This window comes from Halichoeres trimaculatus, unplaced genomic scaffold (assembly GCF_033239565.1).
Source record: "Halichoeres trimaculatus isolate MK-OKI-2021-1 unplaced genomic scaffold, fHalTri1.1 fHalTri1_scaffold_17, whole genome shotgun sequence".
NCBI lineage: Eukaryota > Metazoa > Chordata > Actinopteri > Labriformes > Labridae > Halichoeres > Halichoeres trimaculatus.
Window position 1 is genome coordinate 19,993,230 of NW_027437195.1, and position 18,430 is coordinate 20,011,659.

At 39.7% G+C, this 18,430-nt stretch overlaps 1 protein-coding gene across 1 annotated transcript in view; it reads right to left on the bottom strand.

The window, feature by feature from the left end:
- Window positions 1-712, bottom strand: part of cdin1 (CDAN1 interacting nuclease 1) — a 59,142-nt gene extending 58,430 nt beyond the window's left edge. Inside the window, exons 1-2 of the mRNA XM_074692055.1 lie at window positions 494-712; window positions 79-212 (exon numbers count right to left, since the gene is read on the bottom strand). Coding sequence (XP_074548156.1) covers window positions 79-179 — 101 coding nt within the window. The 5' untranslated portion in view covers window positions 180-212; window positions 494-712. The remainder of the gene's footprint in view (window positions 1-78; window positions 213-493) is intronic.
- Between the last annotated feature and the right edge of the window lie 17,718 nt (window positions 713-18,430).

Consider the following 18,430-nt stretch of genomic DNA (forward strand, 5'->3'; position numbering starts at 1 on the left):
TTTTGTGCAATGCAAAAGAGATTAAAGATGCAAAAGACAATTGAAGTCCGGCGTGTGTATGTATGTGTAGGCTCTTACTTTGGGAATCTTTCTTTCAGCATCTTCATACACTGGCGGGTGGGTCTGAGTTGCTCTGTCCACTTTACTACTTCTTTATATTCAGCTCGGGATAGCCTCATTTTCCTTTTTTAAAGTTGCAGTTTCTGTCAACACTCCAAAGAGAAAGAGAAAGGCAGCATTATAAATACTGCAAACGGTTACAGTTGGTGTCGTATTATGGAAAGACAAACAGCGTGAGCGAACGAACAGCTGTGTAAAACAGCTGTATCTGTATTGCTAACCAGAAAGTAAATTGCTAACGCTTCACACAATGCGCAAATCACAGATTGAAACGCTTTGGCCTCGATTCAATATCTTGACGAATGATAACTTAATGCTACGAACTGTTTAGTACGACTTTGGAACAATAATATCACATCAAAGGGTTGTTTACCAGTGATTCCGGGTGCCTGTGCTGAGTTCCCGTTAGCTGCTTCCCGCTAGGAAGTTGAAGTACTGGCTTATGTGAGAGCAGCGTGTTGATTGGTCGATCCATCCACAGCTCTGAGTATACAAAAATATGATTGGTCCCGTCACTCCACGAGGGCGGTGCGAGGCTGAGGCATGCTTGTATTGCCTGTTCTGCCTCTCTTCAGAGAGGGTTGTCGTCGAATGAAGGCGGTAGAAAGCCAAGTACTCGGCATGCAACGTCTAGAAAAGCTCTCATAACACAGAGAGACAGTCCCACAGTCTTACAAAACAAAGAAAGAGATGAATTTGGAGAAAACTGTACGGGCGGTGAGCGACGTAAGTCACAGATGAAGTTAAAGTGACAGAGAAAAATATAAGGCACAGGGAGGGAAGGGGGAGAGAGGTGGGGAGAAACGCTTTCACAGGTATGAGTAAGGAGCCAAACGTCAAAACAACCAGATTTCTTCAAATGTTTCTATTTTTGACAACAGTATTTCTGTTAGCATCTATTTCATACGAACTAACTGTGGAGACATGCATTTGCATTGTAAAGTCTGTTCGGAGAAATTATACCCCCCTTAAAATGAGCCCTTATTTCGCTTTAATTTCGGTGAACTAGGGGTTTATTCGTTGTTTCAGCCTATGGTTGACAATTTCACCTTAGTTAAAGACAGAGTCCAGGTAATTTAGATTTTTTTTTCAATAATTAATTTGAAAAGACTGCTATTTAGGAGTGTATTCCAGTTGCACGAGTCCTTTTGCATTAGTATTAGTATTTTTAAATTCCCCCATATGATACCCCCACCAACACCACCACCACCTTTTATAGTATAGAATAACGTTGAAGCTGATATTTCAAATTTCTCATTAAGTGCTGTCATAACTCTCTTTTTCAGAAAGCCATGAGTCTAAAACTGTACTGCAGTGCATAATCTAAATAGACTTTATCTCTCTACCTTTTGCTGTGCTTGAATCAGGGGCGCAGACAGGAATTCCACGCCCCTGGGAGAACCATGGTCAAGGCTTTTCTTAGTTATTTCCCACAACCTACAGGAATTTTGAAGGGCCATCCTGAGCTGCGGGCCCCCAGAATCATCAACACCTCTCACCTCAGCAGTAAAGGTAGTGCTTTGAAAGCCTCCGGCAGAATTATGTAAATTAGGCAAAGACGATGATGTACTGCTGAGCACTGTAGTCAAAAAAAGACTTGAAAGATTTGTAAAACACACAAGAATGATGTTGAGCAAAAAGTATTAATGTTTGCTTTGACTACTGATCTCGTGTGTGCTTGCTTAAACAGCTTATATTCAGTATAAACAGTGATCAAACAGGTTTTATATGACTTAATAGGTATTTAAATTACAATATTAAATAGCTGATTAATTTTTTTTAACTTAATTACCATTTGAACCAGATGATTTCTCCTGTCCAGTGATGATTGAAGGAAACATGAAGATAGGACTAAAATCTTTAAGACCTAATTTGTCAAATCCATCCCTTGAGATCAATATAATTTTACAATGGTATTGTTGTGTAATTAGTCTCTGAACAGTGCTAAACCCCAACCCTAATAGATTTTTTCTTTAACCTTCTCTCTTTACAGACGAGGGAAGTGAAGTCACAAAGACATTTTATGGTGAGTTATACATTTTTCTGCTCTTTCTTTTCTATTTCTAACTAAAACGCAAACATCCTAACCTATAATTGGTGTCACTGCCTGCAAGCCTATGACAGAATAATTCTGCAGTCTATTCTTTTGACAAACACACTGCTTGTGTCCTCTGTTGTGGATGAACAATGCACTTCTGAACAGACAGGCTCTATCTGACCTGTGGTGCATCAGAAAATAGAGCTCATTGTTGTTGGGCAGTGTAGTATGATGTCTGAGATGAGCTGAGGTCTCGGGCTGTGTGTGTGTGCTCACCGCCACAGTCCCTAGCTCTGAAAGGGCTCGGTGCTCTGTGGTGGCTACAAAAGGGAGCTGTGTAGTGGGATTGGTATGGTCAAGATAAGATCGGGGCCTCTGAGGAAGTCTGGTCTGATTGCTACAAAGGGCTGAGGTCAGGGGCAGGAGGAGCAGTTTACTCATCGAGGTATCAGAGGATCAGGAGGGGTTTTGGCAGGGAGCTGCGTGTGTAATAGGTATAAAAGGATCAGTGTAATGTGATGGTATAAAATGATAAAAATCAGAGGAGGGGTTGGAAGGCGGTGTACTGTAATAGCCCCAAAATTGAAAGGATTAGCGATTTTATAACGTGTGTAGGTGGCTCATGTGTTTGTGTGCATCTTTGAGCGCTGGAGTAAAGAGGTTGAGGGGATGCAGGGAGAACGATGAGTGCTTTAGAGGCTACGTGTAAACAGGGCAGTGGTACACACAGTGCTGTTAACCAGCTGTGAAGCCTGCTCACAGTGGGGGATAAATTTACAAAGGATGTCTCCCTCTGATATCCATGAGATGCTGCACTGATCCTTGCTCCACTGCTCTCAGCACACCATTGTAGTGCTAAGCACCGTTCCACTAATGGCACTTATACACCTTAATGCCTGGAAAACATTTACATTTTGCTTGCAGCAGACGGAAAGTGGCTGTTTGTGCAGGAAAAAAAAAACTTTTTATCGACAGCATCTTTGGACAATGAATCTTAGATTTGTGAGGTTGTGTAATTTCCTCTACTCATTGCACAGTTTAGGAAATTGCAAGTCCTCCCATGTCTCTCACATTAGTCCCCCCTTACCATATCCAGTGATATTACTCACCGTACAGAGAGAGCATTTTGTTACACTAGACTGTCAGCATTACTGTCATAATGTTTCTTTTTTTCCCATTTCTAAAGCCAGTGACTTCACTCCTCTGCACCACAGAATTGCTCTCCAATCTTCTGGGAGTCTGGGATCTCTGCTCTAAAATTCACAGTTTAAACATGAGGCAAGCCATAACCAGGAAATGCCTGTAGTATTAGCAAGGTATCGGATTCATGCGTTCCCCCCTGAACAGCATGACTGCCCCTGAAAATCCCACATCCATATTTTACATCACGGCAGACAAGGCACATGTGTTTCGGCACAGCTTTCAAAGCTGTTTCTTCCATTTATTTTATTATCCTTTAATGAATTTAATTAGAGGACATGTAATTAAATGCAATTGTGCTCACCCCTCTAAACATACACACCCATGCTCATGAACACATTTGGCTGTGGATTGTCCAAAACAGCATGTGCGATGTGAACAAATGTACAGGATTAATAGGGGATTGATAATATTTTGGGATTGTATTTCACTCTAAACGGCTGCACGCGGAAACAAAGGCTGCAGCCCAGGCTCATTAATCATAGTCAACGGGCTGCCCGGGTGCAATTTGCATGTCCGAGGTTGCTGCACATGCTGCCGTTCGGACTGGGTTGCTGGATCTGCCTCGATTTGGCCGGGCTGTTAACGCTGTGTCAATCAAGGATAACCTAATAAGAGTATGACAGAGGAAGAGGAGAAAAAAATATCCTCATTACCAGACAATCCTTCCCCTCCCTCCTTTATCCCCCTGTCTGTGCAACTTCTTATTTTAGTTAAGACTAATTACAGACAGGCACAGTTAAAAATGAATCTTTCCAGCTACATTTATTATTGAAAGTGCTTTTTTTTCAAGAAGACTAAATATTTTAATTGTAAATATATCCTTTTCTTAAATAGTTATCCTTTTTTAGATGTATTTACATAATACTAATATAGGAAAAAAATGATTTTTACGATACATCAAAAATCATTCTAGCCTTCCAGCCTCTGAGACAGTTTAGGAAAATTATCACTTTTATCTATAAAGGAAACTTTTCTAGTTGCTCTGCATTTTTGTCAGTCTCTATTCGTAGCCTCACTTAGCCATTTTAACTACAGATAATTGGGTTGAGGCGTGATGCAGTGAAGTTCAAAATGTAGCGCTATTTCACAAAGCTGTAATCTCACCACTGGCTCCATACACTGAATTCTAATTATCTCATCATGAACTTAAAAAAAAAAAAGAAAAGAGGCAGCATTTTTAATGGCTTTTTAACTCCATAAGAGGCATGTGAGATGCATGTGCAGCTTTTTGTGTGTCTGTCTCACACACACACACACACACACACACACATAGACGCAGACACCCAACAACGCCACACACAGACATGTGAATGCGCCTTGTGTCTGGTCTGGCCTCTCTACCTAGCTGTGCTGCCGAGGCTCACGCTGTGCACTCCCTCCCCTCATCCCCTAATATCCTGGAGGCATTTTTCTCATTATCAAATATTGTTTGATGTCTTTGTTTCTTGATGATTAACCATGGTCACCAAACACTGGTCTGGATTGTTTAAAATTTAATTTTGGGGCTCTGAAGTACCTGCAGAGGGGCTGACTGGTGGGGACACGCGTATTTTATGTATGCTATTTTTCACGCTGAAATGCAAGAGGACACACACTGAAAAACACAATAAATCCTGGAGGAGAATCATTAGTGGAATACTAGTGCTTTTTATGACCATTGTTATTCAACGCTGTATTGAGATGCAGTAAATTATTCTGTTTATTACGGCTCTATGGATTCACTCCCATTTTCAGAATAATTATGTTGTTTCTTATTCAACACAGATAAACCTTCTCCCTATATACATTTCTATGTGTTTTAATAGAAATGTACTGCTAGAAAAATACACTGTGAATATTTTTTTTTCATTTACAGCAATTTTATCCTGCTCCTTTTATACATTTTGCAATATCTCTGACCGTGTATATATTTTTGTGGTAATTTCAACATCATAAGATAAACCTCTTGCTTAAGGAATCCAAGATTTATGACTGAATCGACACTGTAAGCAAACAAATAGGGAAACAACACTCTCCCCTAATGTCAGCATGTCAAAACTATATTGAATACTTGAAATATCTGTGTATCTGAGGCTGAATAGCAGCCATTGTATCGGTCTAATGATATTATCCTCTGAAATTTGGAGAGAAAGAAAAATGGCAGAAATGAGCAGCACTATTGTCTGCCCCGTTTTTATTTAAACAAATTGCACGAGCAGAGAGACAGAGAGTGAGGGGAAGAACGCCAGAGAGGAAGACAGACAGAGAGAGGGAGAGTGCTCTGTAAATGAAAGGTTATGCGTCGTCCCATGTGTTTGTATTGTCAATAACTGAAGAAGGCTGTCAAGAAAGTGGGGAGATAAAGGTCAATAACTCAGGCAAATGTGTTTGTATTTGTACACTCCTGCTGATAGCACAGCAAACGTCAGGGCCCGTGTGTGTCTGACACCCCACAACAATAACACAAACAGTGGGGCTACAGAGCTGGAATAGTCATTATTATTGTTGGTGCTGAAAATGAGAGGGAACCTCGGCACATGGCTGTGACAGGCGGCAAAGTGTCACTCAAACGTCACTCTGTAATGAAACACACCAGAGATCAGAAAAAGGCGATGAGAAAGAGTAAACACAAAGAGATAATGCTGCTGGATGATTTGGATATTTGCCTTATTTTACATGTCTCTAAATAAAGAGGATCATTTTCATGTTGATTTGGAAACACTTAAAACAAAGTAAATATTAGTTTAAGTTCTCTTTTAAAAATAAGATTAAAATGCAATTATAATTTAAAAATTTGACTCAAATCTGGCATTAAAATTTTGATTTTCTGCGTAAATTAAAATATGAAATTATAAAGTTTTTCGTCCTCATTTAAATTAACAATTTTATATTTGCTGCTGTAAGGGAAAAAAAACAAATAAACAAAATAAATTGACTTTTTCCCCACACAGGGTTAAGCTGTAACCTGTGTGATTTATATTTCATGATTCCTATACTGCTTGCGTTCAAGTGTTATTTTATTCTGCAGCCATTTAGTGCATCTCTCCGTGGCCTGGAGTGTAATAAACGTGCAATTAACGGACTTAACTAATTCATGAGGAACATTGTGAAACTAACGAAGGGCATAACTACTGTACAGACGCCGCTGTCATTGCTGGATATTGTTATTGTTCTGTTTTTAATTGCTGTAAGAGCAGGAGGAGGAGAAGGAGGAGGAGGAGGCATGTTTTGAATATACGTCCTCGGTTTCCATAGCAGAATAAAAAAAAAAGAAAGGGAAGAAACATCGACTCCCTCCTGACACTTAAAAGTAACGTCAGAGGTACGTGGAGGTGTTAACTTCTCTGGTTTAACCAGTTACCAAACAAATGACCTGTTTTAACGTACATCACAAAGAGAACATATAGAAGAAGTATGCCTGAGGTGAGAGTGTGAAATCTTTGGCCCATTTTATGTTGATATGTGCTCAAAGTAAAGCTTCCTGTATATTTGTGTCTCATTAACACGTAGGCTTCTTTTTTTATACAACATATCATTTCTGCTGCTTTGGAATCAGCATAAAATAGTGTTTTTCTCTCCTTTGGAGAATGCATTTATTAAAGCTATAAATCACTGCTACTAAATAAAGAAAGAGCTTTTAAAAAATCAGGTTTTTGCTTCCAGTAATTGAGGTGAGAATCCATGAAGCGTGTCTTCTTTTGAATCACCACCACACAAGCTGATAAAAATGTGCAAACATTGTCCTATTGTTGTGAGCACAAGCAGCAAAATGTACTTTTAGTGTAAGTATATAAAGTCCATAGGGGGACTCTTTTCCTCTCCCCCCTGTCGGTTTGTTTGTTGCTTGTGCAGCGTCGCACGGGTTTGCATTACATATGATTATGGAAATGCAGAGCTGTTCCTGTGCATTATGGGCCATCGCATTGTCGAGATCCTTTCTAAAGCAGTCAAGTAGCTATTTCTGAATTCTTTTATTATCTGAGAGTGCAACAAAGAAAGTCTTTTGTTCACTGTTTTGCCGCACACACACTCAATTGCATTCACAAACACACACACACACACACACACACACACACACACACACACACACACACACACACAGTCCCATACACATACACGCGCACAGCTCAGCCTGCTGTCCATGACTTACTACTGTCCCCTAGTGGCGCTCTCCTCCGCAGCTTTTCTCTACTCTCCATTTCCATCAACTTTCCCCTCTCCCATTCACCTGACTCCCCCCTGTCTCCCCCCTTGTCTTTGCCCTCCGCCCCCCCTCTGTGTGCCCTCCTCTCTGCCTTATCATGCTCAAACATTTAAAGGCCTGATTTGTCGTATTGTATGACAGAGAGCTCCAATTATGCATTGCTGTGTCCACAGTGGCTTTGGCTTCAATGGAGGGCTCAAACAGTGTCAACAAAAACAGGAACCCTGATGTTTTGTGCCTATTGTGAGGCCAAAGCTCGTGTCAATAAGGTATTGTTGGGTCGAAGTGCCACACCGAAACTGGAGTAAGAATGTTATCAGACCTGTGGAAAAAGGGTGTGTGTGTGTGTAATGGTTCTAAAACTCAAGTATGATTGTTGAACAAGCCGACAGAAATGCACTCAGGGAACAGATTTGGAGCACTTCTTCACATTAGAAAACTTTTTTTTTTTTACTTACTTTTTAAATCTCAGTCTATAATTAATCCTTGTTTGTCTTTTTAGGTGTATTTTTAGAAAAGTCAAAGGATTATTCTTTTATCCGCACCAGCACTGAGAGAAGCCTCTGCTCCCTCAGCTAATAGTATGCATTATTATATTTTCGTCTGTCCAGCCCTGATCACTGTTATCACAGCCCTAATTGCTGTGATAACCTCGAACAGTGCAAATAAACAATAGGGTAAAAGGGTCAGTCCCCCTCCTGGCGGTTGCACGGACACACACAGTCAAGTCAGTCATGTCAAATGACCAATTACGCAGGTTATAGAAGATGGCACCTCCGTCTCCCGTGCCCTGTCCCTCCTGGGATCGCTCCACAATGAGAGGGCTATCACTCAAACCCAAACCACATTCATTCATTAGCCTGTTAAGACAGGCATCAATTATTCATTACGAAGGTGGCCAGTGGATTATATCTGTCAGCACATGGCTTATTGTATCAAAGGTTGATTATGGCCTTGTTGATTTAAGATGCACTGTAGTCTAAATGGTGTAATCAACTATTTTGCATAAAACAAGTTTAAATTTAAAGTTTTCTTCCCTGTCCAGCTAATTTTTCTTATTTTCACATTAATCACTGAAACTTCTGCATTAACTTTTCCTAAACTTCTGCATCGATCTGATTTTCAACATTGTTTTGCCATTACCCAGCTCCATCCAGACTCCTCACCCAACGTGATGTCTTCTTCTTGATTTATGAGAAATTCATGCTCACCATCTTGCCTTTATATTCCTGTCCATCTCTAACAATCTTGCGCTCACCTCCTTTCTGTCTCTCTTTTTTTTTCATGGCATCATCCTGAAAAATTCACACTCACTCCACTCTGTAAAATCTTTTTATTAGAATGTTAAAAAGTCCTGTGGGGATTTTTCTTTTGGAGAAACTCTCTGAGAGAGGAACTAGTAAAATAGAGTTGCCTTACTGCCTTGGCTGGGACTACAAGTGTGGATATAGATATACAGACCTTTGTTTCCTGTGTGTAATTTCCCATGAACAGCAGACATAAACATAAGGAAAGGATCAGTAATTATTTATCAACTGTTTTCTTTTTTCACCTACATCAATGAAATAAATACATGAATGAATAAATAAAAACAACCCAAAAAAACAGCTGATTATGAAAAATGTATACTTTTAGTCATTCCATGATTGTTATACATAGTCTTATTTTTGCGCAGTCCTTGATTAATGCATGCATGCCCTCATTTTTGCAATTATATGCAAAAAAGAAGCTTGTCTATGAAACAGGTACAAAGTAACATAAGCAATATCCACAGTAAAAACAAAACTCTTGCACCCAGAAATCTAACTTCCTGATTCATTTTTTTTGGATTGCATTGTATATGAATGATTGAGTTTATTCCTTGTTTGTCTTTTTTGTTCTCTGTCTGTAAAACTTTTTCTAGATATAAAAAAATGTTTTATTGTTATATTAAAAAAACAGAATTAGGTTTACACCTACCAAAACACAGAAGTAGAAATTATATGTAAGACAAAGGTCATTGAACAAGTAAAATGCTGCTGTCAAAAGTTTCAATAGAGAGCTGTGTATTTGTGCAGAAAGTTGCCAGATGATGGACAGTGGACAGACATAACCAGGGCTCAATGTGTGTTAATTAATTCATAATTCCAACATCACTTGAATCTTAAGTAGGGATGCACCGATTGGATACTGGTATCGGGTTTTGGCCCTGACCCAGCCCATTAAAGCTGGGTCGGGTATCGGTGGGAAAGGATCGATTCAAACTTTACACTAAGGCTAAACTATGATTTAGTCTACAAGGTATAAAATTTACAATTGAATAGTCGTTTCTGTAAGTTCTAAAGCTTTGTTTTAACCAAACTGCTGTTTATCATGTAAACACTTATAGTCCTAATAAACATCAACCTCAGTAATTCCATATCTACCCATTTTATATCTTTTACTCAAAACATTACCTGTCTTATCTCACAGTAGAGCATGCAGCTTATTATTTAACACTTGTATCGGATCGGTATCGGTCGATACCCAAAGCCCAGGTATCTGTATCTGTATCGGGACTGGGGCTCAACAATTAATTGATTTTAAACAGATATCGCAATGTCATAGAATGCAATTTTTAAATTGCAAAGGCAGCAATTAGAAAAAAAAGTTTCATGTACACAGAGCTGGAGGGAATATAGAAACTTGTACTTATTCTCCCTTTAAACCAGCAAAAGTCAAAATGTTGTTTTTTTTTCTGGCAAAAAAAAAAAACTCCTGTGGGCTACAAAGATCCATCCAGTAGATCATAGAGCCATACCCCTTGGTCACTTTTTTCTGTATGGTTTGTTACTCTTGCTGACAACTGAAGGTAAGTAAAATTTCACTGTGTCCCTTTTTCTTTTTCTTTTAAGAAATGCAAAAAATACTTGTTTAAATGCTAACAGTATCTTTTGTTGGTTAGTCGTACTATAAAATGACTTAAAAGTCGTGTTAAGTGAACAATTCAGAAGATAAATGCCCCCCCAAAAACCGCTTGCTATGTCGCAATCGCAGTATTGGTTTTAAAAAAATTGCAATTACATTATTTTCCAAAATGGTTCAAACCTAATCGAGACCAGAAAAGTTGGATTGGTGCATCTCTGATCTTAAGTGACTCTGAGGCTGCAATATTAGGCTGCAATATCTGCACATTCACAGACCTTTCTCCTCCTTTTTGACCTACAGGATACCTCTCTTTAGGGGGAAAAAAAGAGATTTAAAAGTTGTTTGAGCAAACAGGTTGTGAGTGAGGGAGTGTTTTAGCAAACAACAAGGGAGTGTGTAAGAGATTAGCATCCTGTTAAAACACCTAGCGTCACACTTAACGGCAAATCTGAGCTCAGACTTCAGAAAAGTTGTTCAGATCAACAGATTACAATCAGGAGAGCAAATACAGCAGTGAAAATTGTACTTCCTGTTTTTTTAAGTAACACGTGAGAAATTATGTTTGTATTTTTAACTGCAAGCTGATTCTACTTTTTTTTGCACACACAATAAAAACTTAATGTACGTGTTTCCCTTCCTTTAACTTTTCCTCCTTTCACCAACCACAGCAAGTGTTAGAACAATATTCAAGTGTCATGTTGTCGCACAATGTCACCACTTCATAGGTTAAAGAAATTCATCAAAAGGAAAAAGAAAAAATCAGGGGTGTGTCGATGTTTGCAGAGTCGTAGTGAAGGATAAACATTGTGATGAGGTGAAAGAGCGCAGACCTCGGACTTTGAGACACAGCAGACACTTTCACATGATGCAATGACAGCTCTGTGGGACGGTGGGAAAATTAGTTCTCGCTCAGTGTAAAGAAACTATTCATAACTGTTTTTTTGAGATGGTGCATTAACAATTTTTCATATGGATCAAAGTGGCCATCTGGTTAAATTCATAGAGGCTATACCTTATTCCTGCACCTCCTTTAGTGCTCTCTAAGGGTTTGTTTAATTTTCTGTCTCCCCGTTTTTCCCCTCAGGTTTGTGCAGCACTTGCAGACTGAGTCTCTCTCAAGAATGTGTCTAATTTAGTGGCTAAGAGGCAGATTTATACCTGTGCTAGTTATGGAGAAGGTTGCTCCCCGGAGAAGCCCAATGACTGTTTACGGGCAGGCCGACAATGCCTTAGCAGATGATGAAGCACCTGCCAGACTTCCCCCATGTCTGCTTCATCCTTTTCTTTTCTGTCTGTCTGCTCGCTCCCTTTCTTCCTCCTCTCCTCCTCAGCTTCACTCCTTCCTGTCTCCCGCCCTTTTTCTTGCTTTGTTTCTTGCCTCAGCCAAGCCGCATCTCCCTCAGTTTCCATGGAGTTGTGCATTTCTTTTTTTTTTTAAAACAACCATTCCTGCTGCTCTCCCCAGAGTCAACCCATCTACTTACGCCGTCAAGCTCTGAGAATAAGAGTTTTAAGCCCCCCTTGTGCACACACACACACACCCACACACACACACACACACACACACACATTCCAATGGACAAAACCGTGGTCCGGCTTTGTTTACGACAAGGAAAGGCAATATCGAGATTATTTCAGAGTGGTGTCATCACGTGAAATGTATCGCTGTCAGGAGTGTGTTTTATATGTCAGGGCCCTTGGCTGAAGCCATTTTGGGAACAGAAATATCATATCATATGACCTGCCGTGGTATAAAAGTAAACTATCAGTTGTAAATCCGATACACAACTACAGCAGTGTGTGAGGAGGAAAGGATGCGTGTTCTTTATGATATAGGGCTGGATCTTATGACAAAGGTCAACTGTTTCTCACTGTGAAATTCTAATTCAGAAGTGAGACATTGAATTTTAGTATAAGAGTGACAAATAGGAATGAAGACGTGTAAAAGGGTCCAACCTTTATACAGGTTTTTAAAAAAAAAAACTTTAGGGAGAGTGAAGAAATTGATGAAGAATTAAACTTTTTTTACATATCACTTAAATTCCTGCTGTATCTGCATTTCAATCATATGAAGATCAATTTGCCCAAAGCTACAGCTAAAATGGAAAAGCTATCAATGCCATTCCTTTGACAGTTAGTGAAAAGTTTCTTGCACCAAAGACACAACAGAAATATTTCTAAAGCAAATTCCCATATTTCAACTTTCAAACAAAAATGGAGTCCTATTTTAACAAAATCAAAATGTCTTTTACTTTGACTTTAGGACAAGTTTAATAGATCTACAAACACGTTTTTAACTTCATTTCTTTCTTATTTATAAATCTAAAACACTTCTTTTTTTGCAACCACTACCCAAGTGTGCCAATACTTCAAACTAAAATTTGAGATAAAGGGGGGAAAAGCCAAAGATATGGTCAGATATGCATATGAAAGCTTTATTTGTGTCTTAAGCAATCAAACAAACAAAAAAAACTATACAGCAAAGTAGAGAAGAAGAAAAAGAACATAGGCAAACAGAAAAATTCATTTGTCAATTACATACCTTACTGTATTTTGCGTCTTGCAGGAGGTTAAGATCCAGGTTAAGGGCTAACAACCACACATACCCACACCTAGCCATGCCTACCTACTGCAAATTAGAGTCACTGATTTTTCTGACAAGCATACAGAGCTGGGACGATATACTATTTTCACGATTCAATTTATTACAATTTTTGGGGTGCCGATTCTATTTAAATTGTGGTTCTTCGATATTTACGATTTTTGTGATTTTTAGTTTGCTTTAACACCAGACCATGTAAAAATGTTAAATGATGATGATTCTGTCTACAGACTACGTCAGGAGCCATATTTTCCCATAAAATGTGGATCACAAGAGTCAGAGAGAACCATTTCACCCTCTGTTAGAGAAAAGTGGTCCAATCCATTTTATAAACAAAGAGTGAAATGAAGAATTGGGAAGAAAAAAAATAGATTTTTTTGACAAAGACTCCCAATTTCGATAACGTCAAACAAAAAATCCTGATGTATTGGTTTCCTTCATTTTCTCCCACCCCTATTATATTTTGACTATTTGGGACGGTTTTCACAAGGAAAACCTGCAAACACCACACAGGAAGGCCTTGTTGTGAATTGATAAGGAACCTTCATGCTGTTAGGTGATAGCACAGATAAAAACTGAAAAGTAAGGTATAAATCCAAATAGCAGTGATAAACTAAAAGTTTCTTCTACAGGATTAAAACAACTAGTCTGTCATTAATTGATAGTTTTCTTAAGTCAGGATACTCCCATCTCTCCACGCTCACATCTTCTCTCCATTTTTAACTGGTTTCTGAGTTTGGATTTAGTTTTTTTTTCTTAACACATAGCATAAGTATTTCTCAACCAGGCCCCCATTCTAGAAAATTCCCTACGAGCATTTTGCTTTCAGAATTCACTCATTTATAGCCCAAAATGTTCTTTTCTCCTTCTTTTCCTTCTTCATCCTGATGCCAATTGAGTGTTAAATCATTGTTGACTTCTTCTCGGTCACAGAGCTGTTATCCCACTTCTCCCTTCCCTTAAATATCCAGGCTGCATTATACTCAATGGGCCGTGTCTCATTAATGTATGTGGTATGATTCTGCACCTGTAATTAACTGTCACTTTATAAACACACAAACACTAATAACACCCTGAGCTTTTCTGGGAGAGCCTGGTGGTGGAAATAGCCCATCCATCAATGTCCCTAATGAGCCTCCATACGGACAAGTCAGTGGAGGCTTCCTGGGCCTATCAGTCCTATATTTCACGCTCACTATGATAACCACCCAAATCCCTGTTAACATGATATCAGCCCAGATAGGGGAGGTGATGTGTGTTTGTGTGCGTACTTTCAGCAGCTTGTGTATTAAGAGTCCTGAGAAAAGTTCCCATTAACCTCACTGTCATTTTAGCGTTGTAGATGTTAATCAAAACCAACACCATTAAGTGTGAGGTGCTTAAATGGCGTCTGCTCTTAATGTCGCCATTAATAATATGATGCAGGGAGAGGCCAACACAAGGAGCTAATGAGGTGTCACAGGTCATTTAGGCCAATCAGAAGCCACCTCCGGATGTTACTCAAACAAAGGCCCCGGCTCTGCTGCAGTTTTATTCATCAATAGAGGAAAATTCAGAGGCCTTGTTTATTTATGTTCTTAGCAAGCCCAACGCTGAAGCTTTGCCGCAGCTTATGAGTGATAATCCTCTTCCTGTTTGTTTGAATTCAACATCTCACTTTGTCTCTTTTTCTCTCCCTTGCTGTGCTTCGGGCTGCAGCACAGAATGTGGTCGACATGTTTAGATAACAGACGGATCTACAGTTTCAGGAGCTGAGGCCCTCTCGCTGCAGGGACGGATTTCATGCTCTGGGTTGTCACCAAGACAGGACTGAGGCATAGTTTGGACTGGGACTGGGGTCCTGCTGGGATGGGAAGGGGGTTTCTGAAAATATTTAGACTATCATTGGAAGCGCTGAGGACATTTGATGGCCTTGTTATAGCAGAAGTCGGTCCATAAACAGTACTTCTGGCAGGGCTTAATATGTATCTGGCACATTGAAGCAAAGTCAGTCTGCAAATACTTTCACAACTTTCAGACAAATGGGAAAGTTAAGGCTTAGTTGTCATTTCGGCAAATTTTTATTGTTTGCTATGTCAGTGAATCTTAAAGTATTTCCACCACATTTTTGACTTTTTTAACTGTCAGAGAAAACTTATAAAGTTTGTTGTAACTTCCAAAAGTGTGAGGTTATGTTCAAATCCAAAGGAAGCACACTCAACAGGAAGAAAAAAACAAGAACAAGAAAAATTCATAGATTAGATTTAAAGTAGGAACAATATATTTGTTAAAGATTACTGTCCATTAAGTTAAGATGTAGTGTTTTAGTCTTAATTTGCTTGATTTGGAAATAACCTCAACCTCTCTCTGTGTGAAACGTTCCATATCTTCAAGCCCAAAACTCTCACATCTCTCTGGTGATTAGTGTAAGTGTAATAATAATAACAGACTGCTCTTGAAATACTTTCAAACTCTGTGATATTCCTGCGTGTCAGTCTGAAAGCAGCAGCGGCAGTCAGCGTGTCGGCGGCTAATGACAGAGGAAGTGACGTCTGACAGCTCCAGTTCGCCGCTGTGGTCGGTCCTTTAAGAGCAAAAGGAGGTGGCCGCGTTTCAAAGCTAATGGTGGAGGAGAAAATGGCCGTGTCAGTCTTGTCAACGTATTATGTTTTAAACCTAGACAGTTGTTGTCGCTCTAGCAGGCCCATAATTTTATGCCATTAAAAGTGCCAAGGGGGAAAGAGTGAGGGAGGAAGGAAGCAAAGCAGGGAGGGAGGGAGGATTTTTCTACCTCTTGTTCCCTTCATGCCTGATTCCCTGCCACTTTTGTGTTGGAAACTTTTGGCATTTCTTGAGGACATAAAGACTGGTTGGGGCTTTAAAGTGATCATAAAGTCAATCATGTTGGCTCGAATTACCCGGCAATCTCTGTCAGCTAGTCCCTCTTTCAGACGCTACGCCATAAGATGCGCGTGGGAGTGGGGTGTAGACGTGTGTAAATGTGTGTGTGATGCCCCTGTGTACATTAATGTACAGACTGTAAGTGTGTATGAGAGAGAAGTGATGGCAGAAGAGACTTCTTTTCTTTCCTGATCTGACATAAGCCAGATAAAATTGTTTGCACATCTGTCACTTTAAAAAAAGAGACTAAATTAGGTAAAAACTTGATTTTTCAACACTTAGAGGCAACTATTTGAATAGAATACTTCTGAAACCAGAGATTTAAAACAAATTATAATGCCCTGCAGGTCCGAGCAACTCTGACACTTCTTTATGAATTGCCACTAATCGAAAAATGTTGGCGGGAATTACTGTCACTTGTTCTGATTTGTATGCATGACAACCTTTTTTCATCAGAAAAGAATACCAGACCCCACAAGGTCTTTCCGTTATGGGCAAACATTTGCAATTATGATGAACTCCAGCAGCTTATCTCAAAAGGAACAGGTCCTTACTGATGGACAAGTAGACGTTTTAATGAAATAAACTGCTTTGAGCTGATGAAATAAAGATTGCTCCACCTCAGGGCACACTCATATTAAATTATCAAGATGGTTACATGCATGCCGCTCCCATTAACTCAGGTGCAGACTTATCAAACTGCGCTTGTTTAACAGAGTTTTTGTGCTGAAACTACTGTTTAAAGTAGATTCTTTTGTCTTTGTTTCCCAGCTCTCCCCTGTGGCAGCTAAAGGCCTCGCAGATTCTCTTTGAGTCCATTCAGAGGGATGAACTAATGGTAAAACCATGTGTTGTCCCCAGAGGCCGAGCGAGTAGACACTGTGATGCGTGCAGTTTTATGCGCGCAGATAAACATTGAACCGATGGCTTGTCAGAAAGCCTGTGGAAGGAGCCCAGAGTCCTCTGCCTTAAAACAATGTTGGTGTTGGTGCGAGAGGGACTGACTGGCAATGGGAAACACCTGTGCTGGGGTGAGCAGCCGGGCAGTGTGCTGAGGGGGGTGTTGGTGACGGGGGTTACCACTGTGTAAAAGAGGAAGGGGAGTCAATAGGGAGGAATAAAGGCCACAACTTCCTCAGCATTTGCAGCCGAGAAGTGAGGTCCTCAGGAAATTAGTTACAGTAACGTCTTGACTGTTGTGCCTTGAATTCTTCCACACATGCCAAACCTTTGGCTAAATATGTTGAGGGATACACACATACATTGGCTGATACAATCATAAATATAGCAGCTGGAATGGATGAGAAAATGCGGAGAACTGAATTCAGAAATACGACTTCAATATTCAACAATGTCTCCCAACGGTACTTTTTCTGCTGATTTGATCTATCCTGTGACATTTTCTGATGTCAGACATTTACTTGAAGGCATTCTCTTCCCATATCATAAAATCTGAGTAAAGGTTTGGCTCAGCTGTGACAATTGTAGGACTTATTTTTGGATTTCTTCCCCCTCTGTCTGTCTGTTCGCTGCAGCAGGCTCAGTGTGTAACCACAGCCTCATCGAAGAGCTTCAATTCTTTTGGCATCCTGCGGCAGCATATGAGATGACCTTGGCGAGGAGAAATGTTGTTTTTATTCTGACTTTTTGTTGGCCTGCATGGTTTGAAGGTATTTTGATTAAAAACATTAAAAACTCATTGTTTTGGGTTAAGAGATCTTTTCACTACATGTGTTTTTAAAAGTTATCCTGCATGTCAAAATGCTCTTCAGTATCAATGAAGGACTCACTCAATTCATTTAGTTTATCTACAAAAGGACTTTCCCATGCAGGCATGTCAGTTTACTGTTTTTAAAACTACATTCAGCTGTAAAAAAAAAAAAAAAAAAAAAAAAAGAAGTGCATCCACAGTAAAAAAAAACAAAAAAAAAAAACATGCAAACCCCAACAGAGACAGAGAACACACAGCACAGCACAGCACACATTTTTATAGCCACATATCATACCCCGCTGTACATCCATCAGCTGCTCCTCAGCGGCCCAGCCCTCCACCCTCCAGTCAGGTTGATCATTCCATCTCCTGCTTCTCTATCCTGAGGTGCCTGCTGTCAATTTATCTGACTTCTCCTTTAATTTCATACTTTCCACAGTGTAAACATCCATCTTCGCTGTGCCGCAGCGGTGTTAGAGGGTTCAGGAGAGGCTCATGTGTAGCCCACAACTGACAGGAAAAGCTGGTTTACAATGGAGTAATGATGTAGAGAAAGAAAGAAATGTGCACTTATTTTGAAGTCGTCAGTAGACGTTTTTAGGTATTCTAATCCATGGAGAGTGATTAAAATTGTAAAGTCCTCTTCTGTTTTGGATAACCTGCTGCAGAAAAGAGCATTAATCTTATAACAAGTACACTTGTTGCTCCACGTTGCTACATGAAACTGCAGTGTTTAGAAAGTGTCCACTTGAGGCTAGCTCCAAAAACCATGAGATCCCGGTCAAACTAAATGTCAAAACAGTCATC